Raw genomic sequence first — 25,820 nt, 5'->3', positions numbered from 1 at the left:
GGGCAGTAATGTTCTACCAGAAGTTCATGGAAGTGTTAACAAAAACCAACCGCTTCAGTGTTGAGAGCACTATTTGATAACACGAATGGGACAGTTGCAGTACATTTGTTAATGTAAAGTTTTTCTATATTTAGTATTTTACACATTTTGCCCCTCTTTTTTTCGATCCACTTCAAATTCCTCTGAGATGGGCCAGTGGATGGAGACGATTCATTTTGGACCACTGCGCATAAGGACCAGAATTCCGACCACAACCCAACTAGGAGGAACATGAACTGCCTTGTTTCCCAGAATGGTGCAGCAGTTTGGAAAACGCACAGTAACACACCCAGGGACTAAAGGAGGTGCTCTACTGTTGGTGACCCCAGTGTACCACCCACCCCTGCACACATCCCAGGGACTAAAGGAGGTGCTCTACTGTTGGTGACCCCAGTGTACCACCCACCCCTACACACATCCCAGGGACTAAGGAGGGCTCTACTGTTGGTGACCCCAGTGTACCACCCACCCCTACACACATCCCAGGGACAAAAGGAGGTGCTCTACTGTTGGTGACCCAGTGTACCACCCACCCCTACACACATCCCAGGGACAAAGGAGGGCTCTACTGTTGGTGACCCCAGTGTACCACCCACCCCTACACACATCCCAGGGACTAAAGGAGGTGCTCTACTGTTGGTGACCCCAGTGTACCACCCACCCCTACACACATCCCAGGGACTAAAGGAGGGGCTCTACTGTTGGTGACCCCAGTGTACCACCCACCCCTACACATCCCAGGGACTAAAGGAGGTGCTCTACTGTTGGTGACCCCAGTGTACCACCCACCCTACACACATCCCAGGGACTAAAGGAGGTGCTCTACTGTTGGTGACCCCAGTGTACCACCCACCCCTACACACATCCCAGGGACAAAAGGAGGTGCTCTACTGTTGGTGACCCCAGTGTACCACCCACCCCTACACACATCCCAGGGACTAAAGGAGGTGCTCTACTGTTGGTGACCCCAGTGTACCACCCACCCCTACACACATCCCAGGGACTAAAGGAGGTGCTCTACTGTTGGTGACCCCAGTGTACCACCACCCCTACACACATCCCAGGGACTAAAGGAGGTGCTCTACTGTTGGTGACCCCAGTGTACCACCCACCCCTACACACATCCCAGGGACAAAAGGAGGTGCTCTACTGTTGGTGACCCCAGTGTACCACCCACCCCTACACACATCCCAGGGACAAAAGGAGGTGCTCTACTGTTGGTGACCCAGTGTACCACCCACCCCTACACACATCCCAGGGACAAAAGGAGGGGCTCTACTGTTGGTGACCCCAGTGTACCACCCACCCCTACACACATCCCAGGGACTAAAGGAGGTGCTCTACTGTTGGTGACCCCAGTGTACCACCCACCCCTACACACATCCCAGGGACTAAAGGAGGTGCTCTACTGTTGGTGACCCCAGTGTACCACCCACCCCTACACACATCCCAGGGACTAAAGGAGGTGCTCTACTGTTGGTGACCCCAGTGTACCACCCACCCCTACACACATCCCAGGGACTAAAGGAGGTGCTCTACTGTTGGTGACCCCAGTGTACCACCCACCCTACACACATCCCAGGGACTAAAGGAGGTGCTCTACTGTTGGTGACCCCAGTGTACCACCCACCCCTACACACATCCCAGGGACTAAAGGAGGGGCTCTACCGTTGGTTGAAGTGCAGCTCTCTAACGTCCGTTCCGTTGAGTATGAGCGCGTCCAGCACGTGCACCGCGTTGATCCTCCTCTGCGCTTTGCCCTGAGCACACAGAACAAACCGGAACACTCTGGATAGGACCTCCAACACAAACAGAACAGGGGCCTCCCCATGCCCAAGAAACATGCATCCATTCACATACTGAATACATGTTACCAAGATATTACTCTATGCTGTAGGAATGCCGTAGTATTTACAGTACTTGCTGATTTACGCTACCTAGCTAAATGACAAATGGCATGGCCGATGACAACATTTTTAACATGAGGCTTTTCTTGATGAACAGTTAAGGGACCTGACCCCACAGCTCTTTACTCAAATACTAAATATTAGTGAGTAAAATGATTCATTATTCGTTTCCTATGTGACTACATTAGTCCTCCTCACCTCCCCCTTGAGCTCCTGGACCACCTCCACGCTCAGCAGAGTCTCCCTGGGCAGCTCCAGCTTGAAGTTCTCCAGCTTCCTCCAGCGCACCGGCATCTTGCCCTCCCACACGTAGATCTGGGACTTCTGCACAGGCCGACGGTCATCAGAATAATGCTATATATTGTATATTATATGGGGCTCCTTAGGGTTCTCAAAGACACACTCTCAAAACATTTTATTAAGTGTTGAATAAGAAATGGGACTGAGAACTGAAGATTTAGATGTCAAAACGAGAATGAAAAAGGTGTGTTTGGAGATGTTTTAGATGAGTAGAAACACGCAGAGCAGCTGACCAGGGGGAGTCGTTTGCTTCAACCAATCATGTTGCTGGAATAGGGGAAATGTAAGCGTGTCGTTGGCGAACACAAACTCAAACAGTAGTGAACTGTGAAAAAGTGTCCGTAAATGTTTCAAATCAACACTGTGTAGCCGAGGGGGAAGCAAGAAATACCCCAAACTTAATCCATTTCATGGTCCAGATCTCAATGAGTACTCGTGCAATAGTTTTATTGGTGCTTTTTTCTTTTTAAAGGGGGCATATTATACAAGCCGTTTCGAAAATCTGCCCCATATGACATCACTATTGGGCGAGTCCACCTAGATCTGTGCTGGATAGATGAGCAACGTTTACTACACTTGGTAGGCTGATAAGACTGATCTATCCAGCACAGATCTAGGTGGACACGCCCACTAGTGATGTCACATGGGGCAGATTTTCAGCTTGTGAGGCTAATCACACTCACACCTGATGGTATAATGTGTCCCCTTTAAGCTGTGATTATTTTACCAACACCACAGAGGCGCTATAATGCTGTACATCTTACTCTGTTTGGAGGTTGTACCTGGCAGGCGGTCATTTTGGTAAAACTTATAGAAGGCCAGTCTCTAACTATCGATAAACTAACCTATTTTAGACAACAATTGACCTGTCGCTAATTTCCGCCCATAGAATGCAGATGAGCCAATGACATTCCAGCCTCAACTATACTCGTACATCGGCTCGGACAACTCCATTGAAAACAACAGGGAGGAAGCATAATATAACAATTGAATGGTGGATTTATGCTGTTTGTGTGAAAAACAAATAATCATGGTCAAACTATGTGCTTGGGGTTTTAAAACGGATAGTCTGTATCCCGAGAGGCTGCGGAATGGGGTATATTTCATCCCTTTTCCCAAGCCACAACGGGACAAGAAAAAAATGTGTAATGTGGATCAGACTGTGCTGCAGGCCAGGATACCAACTGAATTTAAGCTCGTTACCTTCTGTATGTGTTTTAAAGTTTTGAATATACCCCTCCATAGCGTAATGTAGTCCCTTTCGATTTATCCTGGAAGAAATTAAATCGATTTTCGCCCAAAACCTGCTTTGATAGACTGTCAGCCGACATTTTTCCATATGTTTTTGTTATCGAGTCTAGTTTGTTTGTTCGAGTTCGTCATGGTAACGACGGGGGGGCGTGACTTAGCGACAGGTCAATTGGCAACAGTAAAGGCTGTATTTTGGAGTATTTAGCTATATAAATCCTGCTTCAAAACGTAATAACAAAATAATCAACATAACATAAAATGTATTTAAAAGAAGTAGGGAAAATGAACACAAAAAGGGACAAGCTTGCCCAGTAAAGACGTTTGCCCCCCTTGTTTAGCCTGCCCCCTGAGGAATGACACTTATTAGAATCCCCTTCTGAAATATACTCCAACGCTAATTATTATCCTATTTCAGCCTGACCCTCAACCTCTCCCACTCTCTCAAGACTATCCTGATGACACCATGTGTCTTTGAACACAGCAGAAACACAGGCAGGACATTGTCAAAGTCATATTCAGTGGTTCACTCCAGGAACTGATAGAGAACGAATGTGAGTGCCTTCTCTCCCTGGGCTCCCACTCACCCCCAGGGAGAGAAGGAAGTTCTGCTCTCCTCCACCCACGATACAGCGGAAGTTGAGGACCTGGTGGACTTTCTCCAGCGTGCTGGAGCTCAGAGCCGTGACCTTGGACTGGAATGAGTCCACGTCTGAGCTCTGGAGGAGGAACAGAGACCATACGAGAGTTAAGTCGGGAGGGGTCAGTCAGAATGAAATCATTGAAAAAATAGAATTTCGTTTTTTTGTGCTTGGGATGCTGACCTTAATTAGTTCGTAAAACTTTGCTATGGGGTCTGAGGAGGATGGGGTGACGCGCGCCTTATCAGGGACCTGGAGGAGGAATATCATAAGAGGGAAGAGCACCGCGGTTCAGAGCTCATGGAGACAGCAGTGAGCAGGAAAAAAGGGGTTCCGTGCATTTCAAGAGTTTCCTCTTTTGTGGGCACTCACCCCCCAAAGCTTCATACAGTCCTTTCTGATGTCAGCCTGCCGGGTCTCTGATAGAGCTCTGGGCATGAATACACAGAGAGAAGAATCAAGTCCCATACATGGGCTTCACTGGAACCTAAAAGTCACATGTTGAGGAGAAACGGCGGGAGAGGTTCCACTCACTGGTCTAAGACGTAGGCGTGGATCTTGGCCAGGGCCTTAATCTGGACAGCGCAGTTACTGTTGGAAGAGATATCAATTCACACACACACACACACACACACACAACACACATAAACAACACACACACACAAACACACACACACACACACACACACACACACACACACACACACACACACACACACACACACACACACAGTCAGTCCTGCGTCCTGACATGTCACCGCTGGGATTCACAGTAGCGTCTGAGGCCGGGGTCCTCTGGGCTCATTGGCCGGGGTCTCCCTACCCCTCATTGGAGTTGACCATGTAATGGTAGAACTTGATGTCTTCCTTGATCACGCTCAGCGGCACGACCTCCAGCACGTCAGTGTCGGACTGCTTCAGCTGATTCAGCTTCAGGTTGATCCTGAACATGTACTCCCTGATGGGATCCGAGCCCGGCTTCAGACCTCGACACACGATGTACCTGTGGATGGACGACGGGGGAAGGGTCAACTCTGGCTCCTACCTGTTACTGGTACTCTATGGCCACTCGCACAGACCCTACCCCCTACCTCTCTGAGTTGGCGGGCCGGCTGGTGACGGGTTTGAAGAGGGACAGCCTGTCGAAGGAGAGGTAGAGGAGGTAGACCAGACCCACGGTGAAGGGAGTAAACAGGTCGAACGTCTTGCACACAAAATGACCACCTATGGGAGACAAGAAGGGTGAATAACTGATGAAGACAGGGCGCAGGGTGGCGTCGTATCAACGGTGACCAGGAACAACATGAAAGCTTTCTAGGCCATCCGAGAAGGTAGCCTTGGTTCATCTTCCTGGATATTACGAATTCTTTGATTGCAAATGTATTGGTCTAAATACAAGGTCTCAATTGAGACGGTAAAGGGGATGACTGAAGTCACATAAAATAAGGATGTGTTTTAAATAGCTTTCTTAATTGTCCTATTCATCATCTCATTTTCGTCCGCTTATCCGGGGTCGGGTCGCGGGGGGAGCAGCTCAAGCCGGGGGCCCCAGACTTCCCTTTCCCGGGCCACATTGACCAGCTCTGACGGGGGGATCCCGAGGCGTTCCCAGGCCAGTGTTGAGATATAATTTCTCCACCTAGTCCTGGGTCTTCCCCGAGGTCTCCTCCCCACTGGACGTGCCTGAAAAACCTCCCAAGGAAGGCGCCCAGTGGGCATCCTTACCAGATGCCCGAACCACCTTAGCTGACTCCTTTCTAAGTAAAGGAGCAGCGGCTCTAATCCGAGTTCCTCACGGATGGCTGAGCTTCTCACCCCCATCTCACTTAATTGTCCCATTGTATTATTCATATGTATTGAAATGTTCTAGTGGTTGTTTGACCTACTGTTTACATCGATTGTACATTTGTATATTTCATTTTATTTGTATGCTGCAATCAGGGTGCCACTGAAGAAGAGACCCTGCACTCAATGGCTTGCCCTAAATAAAAACATTTAAATAATAATATTACAATGCATTTTGTAATGCTAGTTGCTTGTCACACATGAACACTACTATTTAATGGCATCCTAAGTGAGCTGGAGTGTTTCACACAGTTAATTTCCCTTTGTTCCCTGAGTGCACACTGCGTGGCTGAGGTCAGAACGTACCGGTCCTGACGGTGGACATGGCCGTGAGGAACTGACACAGCAGCAACTGTTTGGTGAGGATCTCCTGGATGTTCTCCTGGCCCTCCACAGAGAAGCCCTGCACCCCCGACGGACCAGGATGACAGAGGTGGATTCAAAAGGATTTAGAAAGCATGTTTAACAAATGATGTTCGAGGTGAAGGAATGAATCTGGTTGAGAAAATATACATTGAAAGGTGTGTGCACACTGAGCCAACAAACAACAGATTCAACACGTTTAACATAAAACCTCATGGCCACCTGGGCCAATGTCGTGGTTGGTCGCCGTTTGATTGGGCAGAGTACAAGCAGCGTATCAAGGGCCCTGATATAGAGGGGCCAACCCTTCCACCTGCTCACCCCATCGGCCATGAGGAAATGCAGGCCCCGCCTCTCCGTGCTCTCCATGACAAAGTTACGGAAAGCACTGATGTTCTCCGGCCGCATGATGTCCCCGTCACCATCGATGCCTCCTTCCCCTGAGAAAACAAAGGCAAAATAATGCTTTCAATATGAGTGGGACCCTTATTTTTTACATATTTTATTTTAAAAAGTTTGACTCTAAAGATATAATCCATCATACTGTGTTATTGACATGTTTTCCAATTTACTATCTCGTTCTGTGTTATAGGGACACTGTCTCTTTAAGATCGACACATCAATGTACTATCTCGTTCTGTTATAGGGAGGCTGTCTCTTTAAGATTGACACATCAGTGTTCTCTCTCGATCCCGCGACTTCTTTGTTGAAATGCCGGTCGGCAGAATGTTTGAATTTAACGGTTTTGGTTGAATTAATAAACAAACGCTGTTGCGTTGTCGACGTGAGAAATTGTCTCATCACTTCTTTATCACGCTTTCCACAATATATATTTTTCCAAAAAGTTACAAATAGCTCCTTACAGGAGAAAAAAAAAAAAAAAGACAAATCAGTTAAAAGGGTGCGTGTGTGTGTGTGTGTGTGTGTGAGGCCCTTTTATATCCCAAACGTCTCACCAGTTTGGACCTACCGTAGTACGGTTCAAACAGTTCACTGGGCGCAGCAAAGAAGTCCTCCAGCTTGAAGTCACAGGGGCCCTTCAGGGTCATGCCGAAGCCCTTGGCGTGCCAGCGGCGCTTCCACAGCACGTACTCAGAGAAGCCGCCGGGGCCTGCGCATACGTCGGCGAAGTACAGCAGCTCCCCGTCGTGCTCCCGCGTCAACGGCCTCTACGCACGGACCACACACTTCATTAGGTCTAAAGAGGCAGTGTGGTGGAGTTAGCTCCCGCGTCAACGGCCTCTAGCGTGGACCACACACTTCATTAGGTCTAAAGGGGCAGTGTTGAGGAGTTAGCTCCCGCGTCAACGGCCTCTAGCGTGGACCACACACTTCATTAGGTCTAAAGAGGCAGTGTGGAGGAGTTAGCTCCCGCGTCAACGTCCTCTAGCGTGGACCACACACTTCATTAGGTCTAAAGAGGCAGTGTGGAGGAGTTAGCTCCCGCGTCAACGTCCTCTAGCGTGGACCACACACTTCATTAGGTCTAAAGAGGCAGTGTGGAGGAGTTAGCTCCCGCGTCAACGTCCTCTAGCGTGGACCACACACTTCATTAGGTCTAAAGGGGCAGTGTTGAGGAGTTAGCTCCCGCGTCAACGTCCTCTAGCGTGGACCACACACTTCATTAGGTCTAAAGGGGCAGTGTTGAGGAGTTAGCTCCCACGTCAACGGCCTCTAGCGTGGACCACACACTTCATTAGGTCTAAAGAGGCAGTGTGGAGGAGTTAGCTCCCGCGTCAACGTCCTCTAGCGTGGACCACACACTTCATTAGGTCTAAAGAGGCAGTGTGGAGGAGTTAGCTCCCGCGTCAACGTCCTCTAGCGTGGACCACACACTTCATTAGGTCTAAAGGGGCAGTGTTGAGGAGTTAGCTCCCACGTCAACGGCCTCTAGCGTGGACCACACACTTCATTAGGTCTAAAGGGGCAGTGTTGAGGAGTTAGCTCCCGCGTCAACGGCCTCTAGCGTGGACCACACACTTCATTAGGTCTAAAGGGGCAGTGTGGAGGAGTTAGCTCCCACGTCAACGGCCTCTAGCGTGGACCACACACTTCTTTAAGTCTAAAGGGGCAGCGTGGAGGAGTTAGTGCCCTTTAGAAGTGAGCTGGTAGATTGCAACCAATTGAAATTATAATTATCAGAATAATAATAACTAGACATGCGACACGTTTTCTGAAGAAAATGTGTGCGATTGCATGAGCCAACTTGTCGTGCTCGCAATATTCTGTGAGCATGCCAATATGCTAATGCTTGTATGCCTAATGACCAAGCACTCCAAGTTTTAACCCAATTTAACACCAGGCGTGAGTTTAATTAGGGATTACAAGCCTTATAAGCAACATTTGCTACAGTCCACTGGTTAGGCTAGAGGACTGATCTATCCGGCACACATCTAGGTGGACACTGCAATATTTGGTCTCTTAAAGTAGACACGCATTTATATGCCAAACTTTTTGACCTACCTTAAAAACTGTGGGAGATAATTAGAATATAAATCATAAATAGAGAAGTAAAGTATCTCAAGAAAGTTACAGCGCCCCCGATGGGAATTTCAGCTCAAAACCTGTTGGAGACCTGCTTACCTGCTTTACCTGCTTAATATGTCTACTTATGCCGGAATAATAATAATAAAACCCAAACCCTAGAATACCTTTTGGTATCCACAGATACTATACAGTGAATATCTAATAGACACATGATAGCAATAGTGTGACTTATTTTTCAACCAGACCAACAGTAAAGAATATAAAATAATCAAGCTTTTTCTATACCCCTTGTGGATCCTTTGGGTTGGTGAACATGTTGTCAAAGCAGTAGTCAATGTTGGCCATCTTCATGGCTGCTCTAAACACATCAGAAGAGAGAATAGGATATGTTATATGCTATTGAACTGAAGGAGGCCACAACAACCTTCTACCAGAGACATTTCATTGGATTGATTCAATGATTTTGAATTTGGCCTTGAAGGAGAAGGGACTTCTTGGGGCTGACCTGTTGAGGAAGAAGGCCCCCCGAATGGTCTCGTAGGCGTTGGAGCGCGTCCTTGCTCGCCTCATCTCCTCTCCCTCCAGGTTGTCAAACACCGACTGATGAGGCATAGAGAGAGGGTCATTGCTGCTGAAAGCGCACTCTGCTCCTACAGTATGCACTTTTCTTGTTTTCGCTTCATTTATGCTTCAACACTTGTCCTCGCCTTAATAGGAACAACAGAGCTTTGTGGTCATGGAAATTGAAACAAATAAACATATGCAGCCGGCGCTCTGAAGATGAACGTGACTTACCTTGCACCTTAACAGAGTGTGTAGGAGATCTTCTGTGCAGAACACGGTTTCATCTTCAATCTTTAATTTCCGCTGTAAGTTATGCAAAGGGTAAAATATGTAATGTATATAAAGTCCAATTTTAAAGGCATCCATAATACTAGATAATAGAAAATGCATTTCCTGCAGAAAATGCGGTGAGTGCTGCAGTGCAAAGTGAGGTTGAAAATATTTTTTAATAAAGCCACATAGATTAAGACATAAAGCAACGTTAAATGGCTTAAATCAAGTGAAGGGATTTGAACAAAAGTTCAAAAGTCTAAATGGAGTGAACAATGTAAACATGCACACCATTTAAGAAAATGTAAATGGTTGGTAACAAATAAAGTGACGGCTGAATGAAAAGCACAAGGCATTGCTTAAAATGAAAAATGAATTGAACTGAAGAATCTGAAAGGTCAAATGTATGCCAGGGCTCCAGACTAACTTTTTCCTTTGGTGCACTGGTGCGCCTACATTTTTAATTTGGGTGCACCAGCACGTATTTATGGTGCACCCAAGTTTTGAGTTGTTGAGGGGGGGGGGGGGGGGGGGGGGGGGGGCGTTGGACCGTGCCTGCCTTGCGCTGAGTTGTTGACGGGGGGGGGGGGGCAACCGGGCAGCTGCACCGGTTGCACCGTCGATATTTACGCCATTGATTAATAATATTTTGACCATTAAATAAATGCCTTAAATAAATGCCGAATCTGTATCTCTCATAAAGAATATCGTCAGACAATGCCAAGGGATCGGTTCTGTCCCGAAAAACCCTCCGTCTCCGGAGAGACGCCTGTACGATAAGTGCGCCGAGGTCCATGGGAACACCCACAAATGGTGACGCCATTATCGGAGGAGGGGCTAGGAAGCTGCACACGCCGATATAAGTAGCCGATCTCCAGGGTAGACTCGCTGAAAAGCTGCTCCCGACCAGGTTTGGTTGCGAGCGTAATTCACCATGGTGATACAGCGACGCTTAAAGAGATCGACTTTCATGGTACAGCTAACCCAGGCTTTCAGCTCAACATACCTCGCTAACCCTCTAATCGAGATTCGTAGTACAGGCCCCTGGATTGGGCTTTGCGGGTTTGTTTACCGGCGTTGCTATTGTAACCAGTCTTGCGTGTTCCAACGGTTTATTAGGTATCTAATAAATCGCTGTCTAATCAATACTTCATTCCCTGCCTCTTCCGTGGTCATTACGATATTATGAATAGACTGCTCTGTAAAAAATAAAAATAATTATAATTATACCAGATACATTTTCAGTCGCACCAAATAAAATATTTGGTCGCACTACCCCGAATTCTAGGCGCATGTGCGCCCAAATTAGGCGCACTCTGGAGCCCTGTAAGCCATGCACTGCTGGTGTGCGTGTGTGTGTGTGCGCGCGTGTGCGTGTGTGAGTGTGTGAGTATGTGTGAGTGTGTGTATCTTTAAGAGAATAGCGAGCCGGTGCGTGATTAAAAATAGCCCAATAGAGCGGGAAAAACCGCCCAATCTGGCAACACTGCCTGAACGTCCTCCAAAAGTAGGAGTAGGGTCTATCTGCAGCCGGAGCCACTTGCCAAACACGCCCATTGCCAAACACGCCCATTGCTCGTTCTATGGTGGCCATTAGGGATGAGTCGGTCTTGACCGATTCGTTCACAACGAACGAATCCCGAAGTGAACGACAAGAACTGGTTCCCCAAAACAAGAGAACTGGTTCTTTGATTCTTTTTGTTTAAACATAAAACAAAAAAATATGTTCACGTAAATAAAATATACAAACGAATAGAGCTTCGTCTCCCCGCGACCTTATATTGATTGAGACTGCAACGTTCTCAAATATACAGCCAATGAGAGGTAGCATTGGTGTTGCAATGGCACCTGGGTAAACAAATGACAAGGTGGTACCGTCCGCCACACACGTTAACTAATGATCGCTGTAGGCTTCAATATCATGCAAGCACTTCATACTTTTTATTTTTATTTTGTTCAACAACACAATTGCATGCTTTAATAAAGTATTGTTTTACCTACCATTACGAGTATTGTTTGGTCTAATATTAATAAGCAGTGCTTAGAGCTACTTGGAAGGCGTAATTTAATTCTTACTGCACCGCTTTATGTATTAAGGATATTTGTGAAAAAAAAGGCACGTATGTGCTTTATATATGCTTAATATTTACACTTAACCTGAGGATAATTTCGCCAGAACATTAGAAAGTCAAAGTACGAGGCTACATGCATGCATGTTGAACATTTATTCAATCATTTCATTGACCAAAAATATCCCGTCACACTTGGTATGGGCCGAGTTGTTCGGCGCCGAACTTAAAGGAGAAAGAGGGGGGGGGGGGTCTGAAGTCTATAACCCAAGCAACCATGTAAATCCTTCCACTGTCAAACATATTTTGCTCGAATTTGCGCGCTTTCTCTGTCTGACGTATCTTGGGTCATGCCATTCGACGTGGGGCCACTCATATATCCCCCTACATTTCCGAAAATAGACTTGACCTGTTTGGCAGAGCAACGGGCGTGTCTGGCAGAGCAATGGGCGTGTTTGGCAAAGCAATGGCCGTGTTTGGCAAGTGGCTCCGGCTGCAGATAGACCTACTTGAAAAGTAGCCCAATCTGGCGGGAAAAAACACCCAATCTGGCAACACTGCCTGAACGTCCTCCAAAATAGCCCAATCTGGCGGGAAAAAACGCCCAATCTGGCAACACTGCTGAACGTCCTCACGCTCCATCGTCGACGTAAATCAATGAGACCAACTGAAAACGAAGCCGGCATGAAACTGAAACTGTGATACTGAATAAAGTATAAAGGATATCGAAAGAAGTGTGTAGATTTGTCAACTGGTTTGAAGGAAGGTAAACGGTTGAAATTCACAGAGTTGCGATGTCTTATATAATTTAAGTGTCAGAATGGGCAGACGGCTTAAATGGGACCAACTGTAGAATATGACTGTTTGAAATTAAAACTGTGATTCTGAAGAAAGTTTGAATGATATCGAAATTCCGTTTGGATATTATTGAAGATACAAGTGTGTAGATGTGTTCAATGGTTTGAACGAAGACAAAACGGTTGAAAATTGATTTAATTACGTCTTTAACATTTTGAAGTACCAGAGGCCTCCCATTGACTCCCATGTTAAAAAATATATAGTATTTTAAAAGTAGAAGAACTTTAAAAGTATAAAATATTTAAAAAATCTGAAAAGAAGCGCGCAATTCCAAGCTATTCTGAACATTTGAAAATTAAAATGGGGTCTCTAGGTGAAGAATTGAGAAAGTAGATAGGTCCCAAAGTTTATAGAGAATAATAAAGAGGAAAGAAAGAATAAAACTTATGAAGAACAATAGTTGAGCACTGCATGCAGCACTCACCTAATTAGTCCTATAGATGCTTAAACATAAGAACAGTGGTGACTGTAACTTACCGGTCCGAGTGCCATCCAATGCTTCAGCTCATCCGCATCTGGGATTGTAGCTGTGGACTCTGGGAACCACTCCACCTTCTCCACAGCACTGGGCTATTAACACAAACACACACATACATTTTAGTTATCCTTTATTATCCATTATTTGTCCCTTTAGGGCATTGGTTCTCAAAGTGCGGCCCGCGGGCCAATGGCGGCCCGCAGAATCATTCCTGGTGGCCCGCAATGACATACATAATTATGTAAGTTATAAAAATGTTAAAATAAAACATATAAAAAAAAAATACTTTTTTATTTTTATTATTATATCAATATTAATTTCAACAATATAAATAAATATAAAGAGAAAAGTCGACTTTCTCTAGGTTTCAATTAAATCCTTACATTTGTTAGTTTTAATCCGACTGTACATTACTTTGAAAGGCTGAACCTCAGTTTCGTGATTTAGACCTCACTTGACCTCATACCCGGAGGTCCACGGTACAATGTTTTTTTTGACCACTGGGATGCTGACGGCGTTTCCCGGCAATTTTTTTTTTCCTTTGGCGGCCCTCAGTCAAATTTTGGGTTCCTAAATTGGCCCTCAGTTGTCAAAACTTTGAGAACCCCTGCTTTAGGGGGAAGTTCTTCCTGTGCTTTTGACCCATCCGGGTAGCCGGTGAACACATACACACACTGAGGTCCACACACATGGGAACACACCGGAAATCTTGGAGCAGTGGAGTGCAGCGCCCGGGGAGCAGGTGGGGGTTTCATCCGTGGAAGAGGACGTAGGAGAGTGCTGCACAACTACTCCCCCCGTCCACATATTTTGCCTACCGGTCAGGAATCGATCTGGCCACCCTCCTTAACCAGTATGCCACGGATGCCCCCCTTTAACCACTAAATCTGATATAGAACCTGAGATAATGCAATAATACTATGAAGATAATGGAAACTATAAATAAATAAAGCAATTATTATTATTAGCACTGTTCATTTCCGCAAAAAAAAAATTCTGCGTCTTTCACAAATATTGTTTTGTATCATGTCGCTTTGAGGCCCCACTCCCGAGTAGCCCAGTCTGCTGTGATCGGTCAACACACCCACTGTTGCAATTGGCCGTAAACATTGCGAGTGGCCGGGAGGTGCGACTTCTGCACTTCAGCCCCGCCCACTGCACAGTCTGACATCACACTGTTACGGGAGTGAAGTTTGAGCACAAACAAGCTGTTTCGCACACTTATTGAGGGGCGTTCTCGGTGGGCACGGATACCCCCCCCTCCCCTCCCCTGGCTCAGACTTCGATTTTACTACCGTATTTTCCGGACTATAAGTCGCGTTTTTTTTGTAGTTTGGCTTGCCCTGCGACTTATATTTCGAAGCGACTTATATGCCAAAATTGTGCGTACATAATCTTCGGCCGCAAGATGGCACCGTCATTCATTAGGCCTACAACTGACGCTGCAAGCCTACTGCACCACCGAATAAATTATATTCTCGTCGTCATCGTCCTCAATGTCCTCCGGTTCAACCAAAGCTACCCCAGCCTTAGCTGCAATGTTGTGCAACATAGCTGTCACACATATCACAGCGCATGACTTGGCCGGCGAAAACTGGAGCCCTCCGCTGGACTTGTGAGCGCAACTTCCACCTCCCGATCGTGCGCTCAGGTTTAGGACCGCGGCGCATACCCGTCCGGTGGAATCCCGGTGTCACTGAATTCGGTATACTCTCAGAACTACGAGTGGGACCGACACACCTATATTGCTATTGCAATTTTATTCAGTCTCTCCAGACTAAACGTTCTTGTTTAAATGTTTAAAAATAAATGCGACTTATACACCGATGCGACGTATATATGTTTTTTTTCCTCGTCATGGAGCATTTTTTGACTGATGCGACTAATACTCGGGAGCGACGTATAGTCCGGAAAATACGGTAGTTTAGCAGACGTAAAACTTGTTTACATATGTCATATAACAGTCTAAAGCAAAGGGCAAAGTCGTAGAAGCATGATATCACCCCTTTAAGAGAACTCCATGTCAGTGGTCATCTGTGCGTCCTGTGGTTCTCCTACCTCAGGCTCATCCTGCCAGTCGATGTTCAGAACCCCCTGGAAGCCCTGCAGCGTGAGCCCCAGTCCTCTCCTCCCGCGCTGGGTTGATGCCTCGATGATCTCCTTCCGCCCCTGGCCGAACTTCCCCAGGCCTTCGCCTTCACGGAAGCCCATCTTAGCCTGCAGGCCGAGAAGGCAAACACTTAACAGACATTCGCTCTTTAGAATGAAGTGATGAAAAATAACTAGAAGTTCAGTGATGTGATCACCGATCTAAAGCATAGTTGCAATGTCGAACCCAGTCATAAACAAGGCTGTCAACTCAAACTAGAGGTAGAGCTCCAAGTGCATTACCATGAGCTTCTGTGAGACCGTGTTGTACATGGCGAACTTGGAGCCCTCCTCTGTGTCAGGGCCTGTCTCGGAGGCGGCATCAGGCTGTGGGGCCGACATGGAGAATCCTGCTCGGGGCTCATCCTGGTCACTGTGGGAGTCACTCTGACTGGAGTCTGGGCGGGAGAAAAAAAAACACACAAATCAGGGACCACTGCATCTTTCTGCTTCAGCTGAAGCTGAAGCTGAAATTGATATGCAATTTGTGCGAAAGGCAGTCTATGAACAGCCATGGCATTTATGGACGTGAAGTTGCACTCTACCATCAGAGCTATTAAATGTCAGAGGTTAATGTCATGCCAAGAGTCGCCACATGTACCGAGGAATTTCTAATGATTAACTATTTGGCTGCTGCTATACTATTTAAGTGATTAATTATTCCATAAACAAGATACAATGAAAGCATAACTGTCTGTACCAGTGCACTATCATTATTCTCTAACAGATATTTAAACAAAACTTCCTGGACCATTGCTGAACCTCCAGCTGATAGAATCGTACTTGTCCACTGGTTATCCACTCACTTACTTTAAAGGGGAAAATGTAAGCTTTATCATTCTCGTGCCCCTCTCCAGGTGAAATACAGTGCCTAAAGTCCTTCCAACTCCTACTTAATGTTAGCATGAGCGTCCGGTTTCTACACCCATGGCTTCACGTCTGCTGCATGCAATGCAGCAGATAATTTTCAAGCAGTTGCCAGTTGCAAGCCATCAATGGCACAAATATTTGTTCATTGGTGTCAAATTGTGTCGGTTTGGCAAGTTTGGTTGATGCTGTAATTGCTTCTTAGTATCACGTTGCTACGCTACGTGACTGGTTTACAGGGTCGCACCAGGATTACCAATCTCCACACATTATGGGAAGTTATTTCACAAAAACAAAAATGGTAAATGGGTGACTGATTTATGAACTACACCACCCAACTTCTATTGGAATGTGTGAAGTGTGGTGTTTGCCGCTATTTCCTTAGTCATTCTGCAGACCTATCATGCTTCCCTGGTGCCCCTGACAATGGCAGAGCTTTGGTTCCAGCTTTGGTAGACCTGCCGCCTGGGCCCTACATGGGCAAGCTGCACATATTTTTAAGGACTTTAAAGGGCATGCATCTAGAGCATCAGAGTATCCTGAAAGCCATTTATCGACCATACAGCCTACAGGTGTGCCGGCCCTTCACCAATTACTTTTACATTTGCATTGCTTTATATTTTATTCACACACCAGCATTATTCAACAACCATCATCTCTTAAAATAACTATTCAGCTAATTCAAGTAATTTCATTTTTGAACTTAAGTTTGAGGAACAATCAGTACTTTACTATATTGAAAAACAGTGTAATCTAAAATAGTTTAAATTGTCCGTTTATACTTGTCTTTCTAAATGCATAATTATAGTAACTGTAAGAAACTATAAGTGGACTGGGACTGAAAAACATCCTTGGGGTCGAATAGCCCTCAGTTCTTAACTACATATATTAGTGTTTGAACCAGAAGGCGACGATAATCGTTTGACCAGTAACATTCTATAAACTTAAGGACAATTTAGTTGTTTGTTTAGTTTGCACAAAGGACACCCCATCCCCCCACCCTATAGTTCATTTTGGATCACTTTGCGGCATGGCACAAACCGCTACAAAGCAAAGGTGGCTCCTGAAATTATTTGCAATTCAACTTCTTCATTTATTTTGTGGCGTAGCCACTCAATAGGGAACGTGACCTTGGTATGGAACCTACCCATGGCTGCTAAATGTAAATTCACGTTCAAACATGGGAACTTTGAATTTTGAATTTAAACGCACGGCCACCATAAATTAGGCTTTACTGCAACATCAGGTGCTCTTTGACCGTGTCCTGCTGAAGGTGTCTGCTGATAGTGGATCTGTACCATGACTGTTTGATAATATGGGCGACTCATCATCTGAGCTGCCATCGTGTCTTGGTTTCTTGGGGCTCAGAGGGGCCATGGCGGGGGGCTCACCCCTTCTTTTCATTGTGGCTGAAACAAAGGAAGAAAAGGGGCGGTTGGTAGAACAACTCAAAAGGGGTACAAAATAAGGCACACTATTCCATTATTATTAAGAAGTGCATAAACACATCACAACATTGCATCCCTTTGACTTGGAGCAGGTGGCAGACACGAAAGGCCCCCCCAAGTACATTATGACTGCAGTGGTTTCGAAAACATGAGGATGCCATTGCAAAGGTTCAGCAAGATTACTTGCCGTTAATGCCATCGTATATTGGCTCAAACGAATCGTTTAATCTATCTTAAAACCAGGGACTGTTGTGAGATGAGCCACAGTCACTCTGGCATTGGAAAACGAAAAAGAAAACATAGGGATATGACCACTAATGTCACGCTTTTCTGCCCTTGAACATTTTGAAATGAGGGATATTAGAGAGTGTCTCTGTTAAACATGCACATTGGGAGGATAGCGTTCTTAAAATAGAGGCAGATATTGGTTTTATTACCTCCTGGGTACGAAGGAGTAATCAATAGCCAGCCACTGAGGTTAGGTGGAGTCGGCCCATACCAGAATGTAGGCTATAGTTTGTGGAGCAGCACGAACAGAGACTAGTGCGTAACGATGAGAAGGTTTCACTTAAGACAACTCGGTAAAGAAACGAAACTGATCACAAACTACAAAGTGTTGCTACTAGCTAGCAGCTATAGTTACCAGCTCGGTTCACAGACTACCTCTAACGGGAACAAGCACATACAATCCTTCCATCGAAATAGGCTTTACAATTGCACAGTTTTACTCCGCATTTTATTTTTTGACGCAAAAGTTGGCAAATTCGTGATTTATTATTGATGTAAACATTCGCGCGCGTTGTAGTTCGGTGTTTGTTAGGGTCCTACAATGTCGCTGACACACTTGAGTGACGTATGCAGAGAGGTGTCCAAACGAAAGCCTGTTATTTTGTTTTATTAAGTTTGGTTTACTTTAGACCATTGCGACACAAATTGGTTATATGTTAAACCAACATTAGTTTCACACTTTGATAATTAACTTTCCATTAAAATAGAGTTGCTACAACGGATCAAAATACTTACTTAAAAGACGTGCATCCACTATAGGCTCACATATGAGCAGGTGCGAATACGCAGTATGAGACGTTTTACGTTGAGATGGACCATTTTCCCCTTATGACTAGCGATCCTGACCAAGATGAACCACCGGAAGATCATTGATGAAAGTGAGGATTGGCCACTTGAAACAGGGTCACATGAAAATGCTTCATGTAGTACGGCCTGATCAGCTAGGCTGGTTTGTCTGCTCCTTGACTCCCATACCCATCATCAAGTTTCACACAATTCACACATTCCTATCCTAAACACAAAAGAAATGTGAAAAACCTAGACATTTTCTGAACTGAATGCCTGCCTATGTTAAGCATATATTCATTGGCGAAGTACATAATTCAATGCCAAATGGTCAAAACACAACATCATGTTATGGACTTGGAGTAGGCTACATATTGTCGATTTTATATTGCATAACATATACAAAAAGGTGTGCACATACAACGAGCTCGGGATATTGGGTTTCTATAAAAAAACATAAATACAAGAAAATATTGCAGCAACGACAATGTTTTACTCACTGTTGTCCAAAACATTAATTTGATTAGTAGGTCAATTACCGTGATACCGGGTTGTCAGGTAAGACCCTGCTGAAGAAACCAGGACTGCATGATGGCAATGCAAATCATTCTGCGAAATGATTTGCATTGCCATCATTTTTTCATTTTTTCATTTAATTCGCAATTAAAACAATGTTTTAATTGCGAACGAATTTATCTTTCAATTCAACAGGGTTTTTTTTATCAGGAAAATAGTATTAATAAAGACACTTCAAGATGGTTAGTGTGAAAAATTACAGAACTGGATTTTTACCCAAAAACTATTTTGCAATCAGGCCTACCTAATGAAATCTTGTTGACCTGTCATTCCAGTATGGCTTCCTATGTTGCCTTTGATGCACTATATTGTTTAATGTTTGTGTAGGTGACTGCAAGACGATAACAAGAGCATTAACCCAGCAACAGCTCCCGTGCCCCGTGCCAGGGGCCTGCTAATCCCCCATGTCACAAATGACTTCACGCACGCACACACAAACACACACGCACACACATGCACACACATGCACACACAAGCACACACACATGTGCATAGTCACGCACACCCTCCCCTGTGTCCTAGGACACGCCCCTGTCTGCCATTCTCCCTTCACAGAAGAGGACCCAGTCCCAATCCATGAGAGAGATTCAGAGAGACACAGAGGGGTGGGCACACTAAGCAACTCAGCCTGCCTAGCAAACAACACCACTGGGAAGAATTGAAGGCCTTTTGTTTTTTCTTGTGGATTCAAATCTCAACCAGTAGGGACAACAAACAACATGTTTTACCTGATCCCTCGACTGACCCCTGGCTACCTTAGATATCTCCAGGTGGGTGAGATGCTTTAAACGGACCCAGACCACACACATCATGACACCGTTCTTGCAGATTCAAAGTGCTTTTTAGCTATGATGTCCACTGATCACTCAATTCTTTAAATGCATGCATCCGTCAAAATATAACATATAAAGTATATTAAAAAAATATTTACATGCATAAAATGTATAAAGTTGTCTGTTTGGTTGCATATATTTACACTTTTGTATAAATATATATCGTTTTGTTAAATATTGCTGAGAATACATACTACATGGCAATAACAACCAATGGTTGATAATTTAAACAAAACTGTCTGTTTTTGAAGTAGACATAAGCATTGGCTATGGCTCATTTGAAGCTGCAGAAGAGAGGTCAGGTTTGCTAATTTCACTTCAATGTTGATGTTGACCTTATATTTTCCATGGCACATGAAATTATTCTAAATGGACTGTGAGCGATGGCCAGACAGACGTCATTATGTTTCAGGACAGGATGAGCCTCTGGGATTAGCAGTCTGCCTTTGAATGGATCGGTCAGAGGTTCCCAAGCTCCTCCAGGCTCAGGTGCAATGCCCTCTAATTGGACGTCCATTACAGTGGATGGAGATACTTGGTTCATAAACTCAGAGTGTATTCTGGGAGACTGTGGCTGTATTTGGCAGCCCATGTTTATTTGTCCCTAAGAAGGCATGTGTCCATCCTGATTACGAGTCACCTCATTCCAGAGAACATTAGATAAGGGTAGAGGACGTGGAGTATAAAGAGAAAAGGGTTAAAAAGATTATAGAGTTAGACCACTGATGAGTGTTGTTCAGTCAGCAGTGTCCACGCTATGCAAGAATGGCAATAACCAATGGAAAAGACATTCACTCTGACCATTCAGGACTTCAGGTTTTTTGATTTGGCCATCAATTCTGAGATGCCGGTTGCCACGGAAACCCTAAAGGACTAAAAGGCAGTAGCTGCTCGCATACAATTTATTCTTTTGGAGAAAAAACTAAAGTTAAAAAAATGGAAATCCTAGCACGGCTCTTCCCCTACGCTCAGACCCTGGCTGGACTGAAGAGGGTCTTTGAGCAGGCTCATCTCTTTGTTGACTCCGCTCCCAGAGCCAGGAGGAATTTAAGGGAGGCTTTATTGCCGGTGACCAGCCGCGGTGGTTTCCGCGGTGGTTTCGGTGACAGGGATGACCCTTGCTCTCTCATCCTGCAGACCCAGGCCAACCAGACCAGGCTGCAGCACAGAGGGGCTCCCATGATGCCGTTTGTGGCCGTCGCACTGGGCCTGATGGGCATCAGCATGTCCGGATACAGCAGCTGCCAGCTCACTCTGCACTACAGGCCGGCAAATCACCTCTTCAAAGGAGCTGGGAGGACGGCCGCGCATTTACAAAATGCACACACAAACTCCCCATTAGTGTGATGTAAATTATGATAATTAATACTTATTTGGTTGTGATTCAGGTGGGGATTCAGTCTGTTTGTTTGTGTTTGAGTGTCTGTGTCTGTGTGTGTGCGTGTGTGTGTGTGTGTGTGTGTGTGTGTGTGTGTGTGTGTGTGTGTGTGTGTGTGTGTGTGTGTGTGTGTGTGTGTTTATGTGTGGTTTTTTTTGTGCGTGTTTTTGTGTGTTTGTGTGTCTGTGTGTGTCGGTGCAAAGCCCAAAACTATGAATGTCCTGCTTTCTTTTGAACTACCTCGTATTTTCATGCACAAGGAAGTTATCCTTTCTGCTTCGATGCACTTTAATGGGTACAAGTTACAACCACGCAAAGGTCCGTAGGGCAGCACTTTACATTTCTAATGTTTGTGATCTTGTTAGAAGACAAAGCTCCTAAAGAGATGTATCCCTGTGCAGCAGCTCCAAAACATGATTTAATTCACAAGTTCAAGAAATTCTTTTTAGTAATTACCTTCATTTTAGCTTCATCTTTTTAGTGTACAGTTTTTTTATTTTGGTCATTGTATTCAACTGGTGGGGATTTCCTTCTGTACTTCATTCTGGGATTGACCATTTGAGTAGAAGGTTAAGATACGTTCTTAATTTAATAACTGTTAAATTAAAGTCTCCCAGTCTCCTACAGAGGCAACCATATTCTATGTTAGTTGTTATGAATTTATTATGAACATACTTTTGCACGTTTGAGAATTACACGTGTTTGGAAGCTATGCATGACAGTGATAAGCAAGCTGAAAGTGATTAGTAGAGGATTAGGGCTTCAAATCATGGATGTCCAGCCAGCCTTTTTATATCTAAAGGCCAACTGGACTTAGAGCGGTCTCACTTGATTGACGTGCGGTGGCACTGCAGTTTGTTGTCTCAGAGACCAGGCCAGCCACCCTGGGACCTGAACAGAACAACAGCGTGGGTCTACCTACTGCCACTCCACTTTGACCACTCCACAGTGACGCTGTCTTTAGATCAGAGGATAATGAGAGGCAAAGCAGTATATCTAGGCACGGATGACCAAGGTCCATAACAGTAGCTCAACAATCACTCATAATTAGTTTTGTGCATTGTGACGATGTGTAACCTACTTCATGTTTCTTGACAGTGAGTGAATGTATCACCAACATGAAATGTAATTCATGAATATTTATGAGGGTGGTTTTGGAAAGCAAATCTTTACATATTTAGTTAAATCCTATTTGTCCATATATTATGACAAAAAAAAAAAACTGTTACAGTTAAGTGGAAACATGCAGGTTATAGTCTAGAAATAACTTATTGATATTTGGGTGTAGGATCAATGTTATCGGTATTAAACCTCAAATATAAATAGAGTTATAAACCTTGAGTTAAACAATGTATGTAGATACGACAGTTTCCTCATCGTCCTTTTTCAAAATGCATTCTGGCTGTCTTTACTCACTAACATTTACTGAATGCACTACAAAGCATCTTTGATTGTATACTGTTCAATATTTTATGTCATAATACTTAAGAATAAATGTTATCCACACACTTTTTTGTGTTTTCTTGAGTGGTAGTATATTGAATGATTATTAAACAAAAGCTGGAGATTATTATATGCTCATACACTAGATGTCAGCAGAGATTGTCTATTTATTTCAGATGAACAAATTATGGTTTCAGCATTTTCTATGAGTCCATTTATAAAATTATATTCTATGTTATAATATTCTATCATTTTGTCTTATTTAAATCCCTGATAAATATCCCATCTTAAATACTACCATATCATATTACGTATTATCCTATCTCAACAAGTTATATTACACTTTTTAGAAAAACTTAACCTCAGATGAATCAATAATTATAACAATGTGCTAACCTATAAATACGGCAGCTATACCATCACACTAACCGTTACACTTGTGTGTGATTGGCCCGCTTCTGTACTATGGCTTTCATTGATGTGACCTCCTGTTGCTCAATGGCTAAACCCCAGAGCTTTGACCTAGTCACATGAGCAACCCATCTAAAATCCACTGCAGAGATGGGCAGCTGTGATGTGATGGTGCATTCAGAGTTTACACTATAAATATAGACTATATATATATATCACATGCACTATTTATTGAATTATTGAATTATTTCATTCATTAAATGAATTCATTCATTATTGTAAAGATTTAGACATTTTATGCATGCAATCTTCCTGGACATAGACAAACAGACTCCCAGACTCCCAGACACACAGACACACAGACACACTCATACACACGCACACACACACACACACACACACACACACACACACACACACACACACACACACACACACACACACACACACACACACACACACACCCATACAAACACACAAACACAAACGCACACACGGACACACACACACATCCACACACACATATGCACTCACGGACACAGGCACGCACACGCATCCACATACACACACACACACACACACACACACACACACACACACACACACACACACACAACACACACACCACACAACACACAACACACACCACACACACACACACACACACACACACACACACACACACACACACACACACACACACACACACACACACACACAGATATGCATACACGGACACAGGCACACACACACATCCACACACACACACACACACACACAAACACACACACACACACACACACACACACACACACACACACACACACACACACACACACACACACACACACACACACACACACACACACAAACACACAGAAGTCCATTGTGCGTTGAGTTGAGTGCCTTCTGCACAGCATGCTCTCGTTACAGTCTTATGAAGGAAGTCATGAAGAGAGATTTCTTTGCAATCAAAGTTAGATAAGTGAGGGAAATTTGCTCATATTCTCTGAGATAAAATGTACCCAATGTTGGGCAGTGTGCATTCGATTTTGTTTGTGGAATGTTAAGCGTTTCTTGATTTAAGTGGATTATTGTACAAACCTTTTTCATAAACCCAGTTGCAAGCTCTCTGGTTTAGCAAAGATTTCTTGCTCTTCAATCCATGTGGAACCACACATGGAGAGAGCAATGGATGGACATGGCAAAAATAGTTTTTGAAAAAATGTCTCTCTCTGTTGAACAAACGCACGCACATGCATGTGCAGTGAAGCAGCACATTCTTAGAACGGCTTAGCCTTGTTTTTAATTTTTCCGCCACCGTCTCTTTAAAAACTCTCCCTTGCTCTTTTTTTTTTAAACCTGCTACAACTTGGCAATAACACACGCCTGCATGCACACCCGCACACATAGACACACACACACATACACACATACCAACCAACACAAAACACCCATCCAAACAGTCCCCCCCCCCAAATTCAATTAGACTGCGTTTCAACAGGTAAATTATGAAGAAATAATCCTTCCAAAGATTGGAGGTGTCCTGGGGGGAAGAGACGCTAGTGGAAAGTTTTAAAGACCTTCATTTCCTCTGCGGTCCTGCCGACATGGAGGGAGGGCACGTATTCCTCTGCCTCTGCTGCTCAGTCCTCACAAACGACCAAACACATGCTATATCACTGCTGGGCCAATGTTTAAACAGCCTTACCGTGCAAAGTGTAAAGACCACTTCCCATCTCCCCATCCTCCCCCCCTCCCCCACAAACAGACAAACACACACACACACGTAGAGTACCACTACCACCCACAGGAAGACACTTTGATGGTCTTCTGCTCCTAACACCTAATCTTTCGGGTTCTGTCTTCCTACATTCCCCTCACTCCCCCGTCTCCCTCTCTTGGTTATCGTTGACCTTTGACCTTCCTTAGTAAAGACCTTTAGTGTCAAATTCCCTCTCGCAGCCCTCAAGCTCCCCCCCACCACCACCTGGGCGTCCAGTTTCATCAGAGTGCTCTGTGGACGACACAACAGTTCACCTTCGAAAACGACATACAAACAGCGCTGTTGTTAAGCAACCTTGTAAGAGAGAGGGAGGGAAGGTGATACATATATATATATATATATATATATATATATATATATATATATATAGAGAGAGAGAGAGAGAGAGAGAGAGAGAGAGAGAGAGAGAGAGAGAGGGGGGGGGGGGGGGGGGGGACAGACAGAAGGAGAAAATCATGAATTGCTTCTGAAAGTATCAAGGGTCAAGGATTTGAATACATTTATATTGAGGCTGTATATAAATGTCTTCCCAGTCACCCCCATCTGAACTACAAACAATAATAACTAAATGAAAAAAATATATATTACATACTATCAGCACATATTATTTTCCTTTTTCTAGTTATTTAGTTATTTAATTATATTCTTGTTTAATTCCCTCATACGTGACACAAAGGGTAAGGGTTAGAGTAAAGCTTTAAGAGTTGGCCCCACGGTATATCTAATGACCCTTAATCTGCTCCAGAGGCTATTGACTCGCACGACAGGCTGTGATCCTGAGCTGAGA

General features: G+C 44.6%; 1 protein-coding gene across 6 annotated transcripts in view; it reads right to left on the bottom strand.

Moving 5' to 3' along the window:
• cmtr1 (cap methyltransferase 1) overlaps window positions 1-24,919 on the bottom strand; it is a 33,913-nt gene extending 8,994 nt beyond the window's left edge. Inside the window, exons 1-20 of one of the 6 annotated variants that reach the window (XM_056580891.1) lie at window positions 24,831-24,919; window positions 22,222-22,284; window positions 17,383-17,493; window positions 15,461-15,615; window positions 15,128-15,286; window positions 13,069-13,161; window positions 9,626-9,697; window positions 9,336-9,430; window positions 9,116-9,188; window positions 7,314-7,512; window positions 6,665-6,783; window positions 6,287-6,383; window positions 5,227-5,359; window positions 4,959-5,138; window positions 4,670-4,726; window positions 4,508-4,565; window positions 4,319-4,387; window positions 4,082-4,213; window positions 2,145-2,270; window positions 1,672-1,799 (exon numbers count right to left, since the gene is read on the bottom strand). In XM_056580891.1, the coding sequence (XP_056436866.1) occupies window positions 1,704-1,799; window positions 2,145-2,270; window positions 4,082-4,213; window positions 4,319-4,387; window positions 4,508-4,565; window positions 4,670-4,726; window positions 4,959-5,138; window positions 5,227-5,359; window positions 6,287-6,383; window positions 6,665-6,783; window positions 7,314-7,512; window positions 9,116-9,188; window positions 9,336-9,430; window positions 9,626-9,697; window positions 13,069-13,161; window positions 15,128-15,286; window positions 15,461-15,615; window positions 17,383-17,488 (2,019 nt within the window). In that variant the 5' untranslated portion in view covers window positions 17,489-17,493; window positions 22,222-22,284; window positions 24,831-24,919 and the 3' untranslated portion in view covers window positions 1,672-1,703. Of the gene's footprint in view, window positions 1-1,671; window positions 1,800-2,144; window positions 2,271-4,081; window positions 4,214-4,318; window positions 4,388-4,507; window positions 4,566-4,669; window positions 4,727-4,958; window positions 5,139-5,226; window positions 5,360-6,286; window positions 6,384-6,664; window positions 6,784-7,313; window positions 7,513-9,115; window positions 9,189-9,335; window positions 9,431-9,625; window positions 9,698-13,068; window positions 13,162-15,127; window positions 15,287-15,460; window positions 15,616-17,382; window positions 17,494-17,969; window positions 18,506-18,555; window positions 19,051-22,221; window positions 22,285-24,830 lie in introns of those variants that run through there. The other 5 variants (XM_056580896.1, XM_056580895.1, XM_056580894.1 and 2 more) reach the window with 5 other exon arrangements.
• Window positions 24,920-25,820: the final 901 nt, after the last annotated feature.

The sequence above is a fragment of the Gadus chalcogrammus genome, chromosome 21 (assembly GCF_026213295.1).
Source record: "Gadus chalcogrammus isolate NIFS_2021 chromosome 21, NIFS_Gcha_1.0, whole genome shotgun sequence".
NCBI classification, from domain to species: Eukaryota; Metazoa; Chordata; class Actinopteri; order Gadiformes; family Gadidae; genus Gadus; species Gadus chalcogrammus.
Note: the sequence above shows the minus strand (reverse complement) of the source record. Positions and strands in the feature narration are given on the sequence as shown.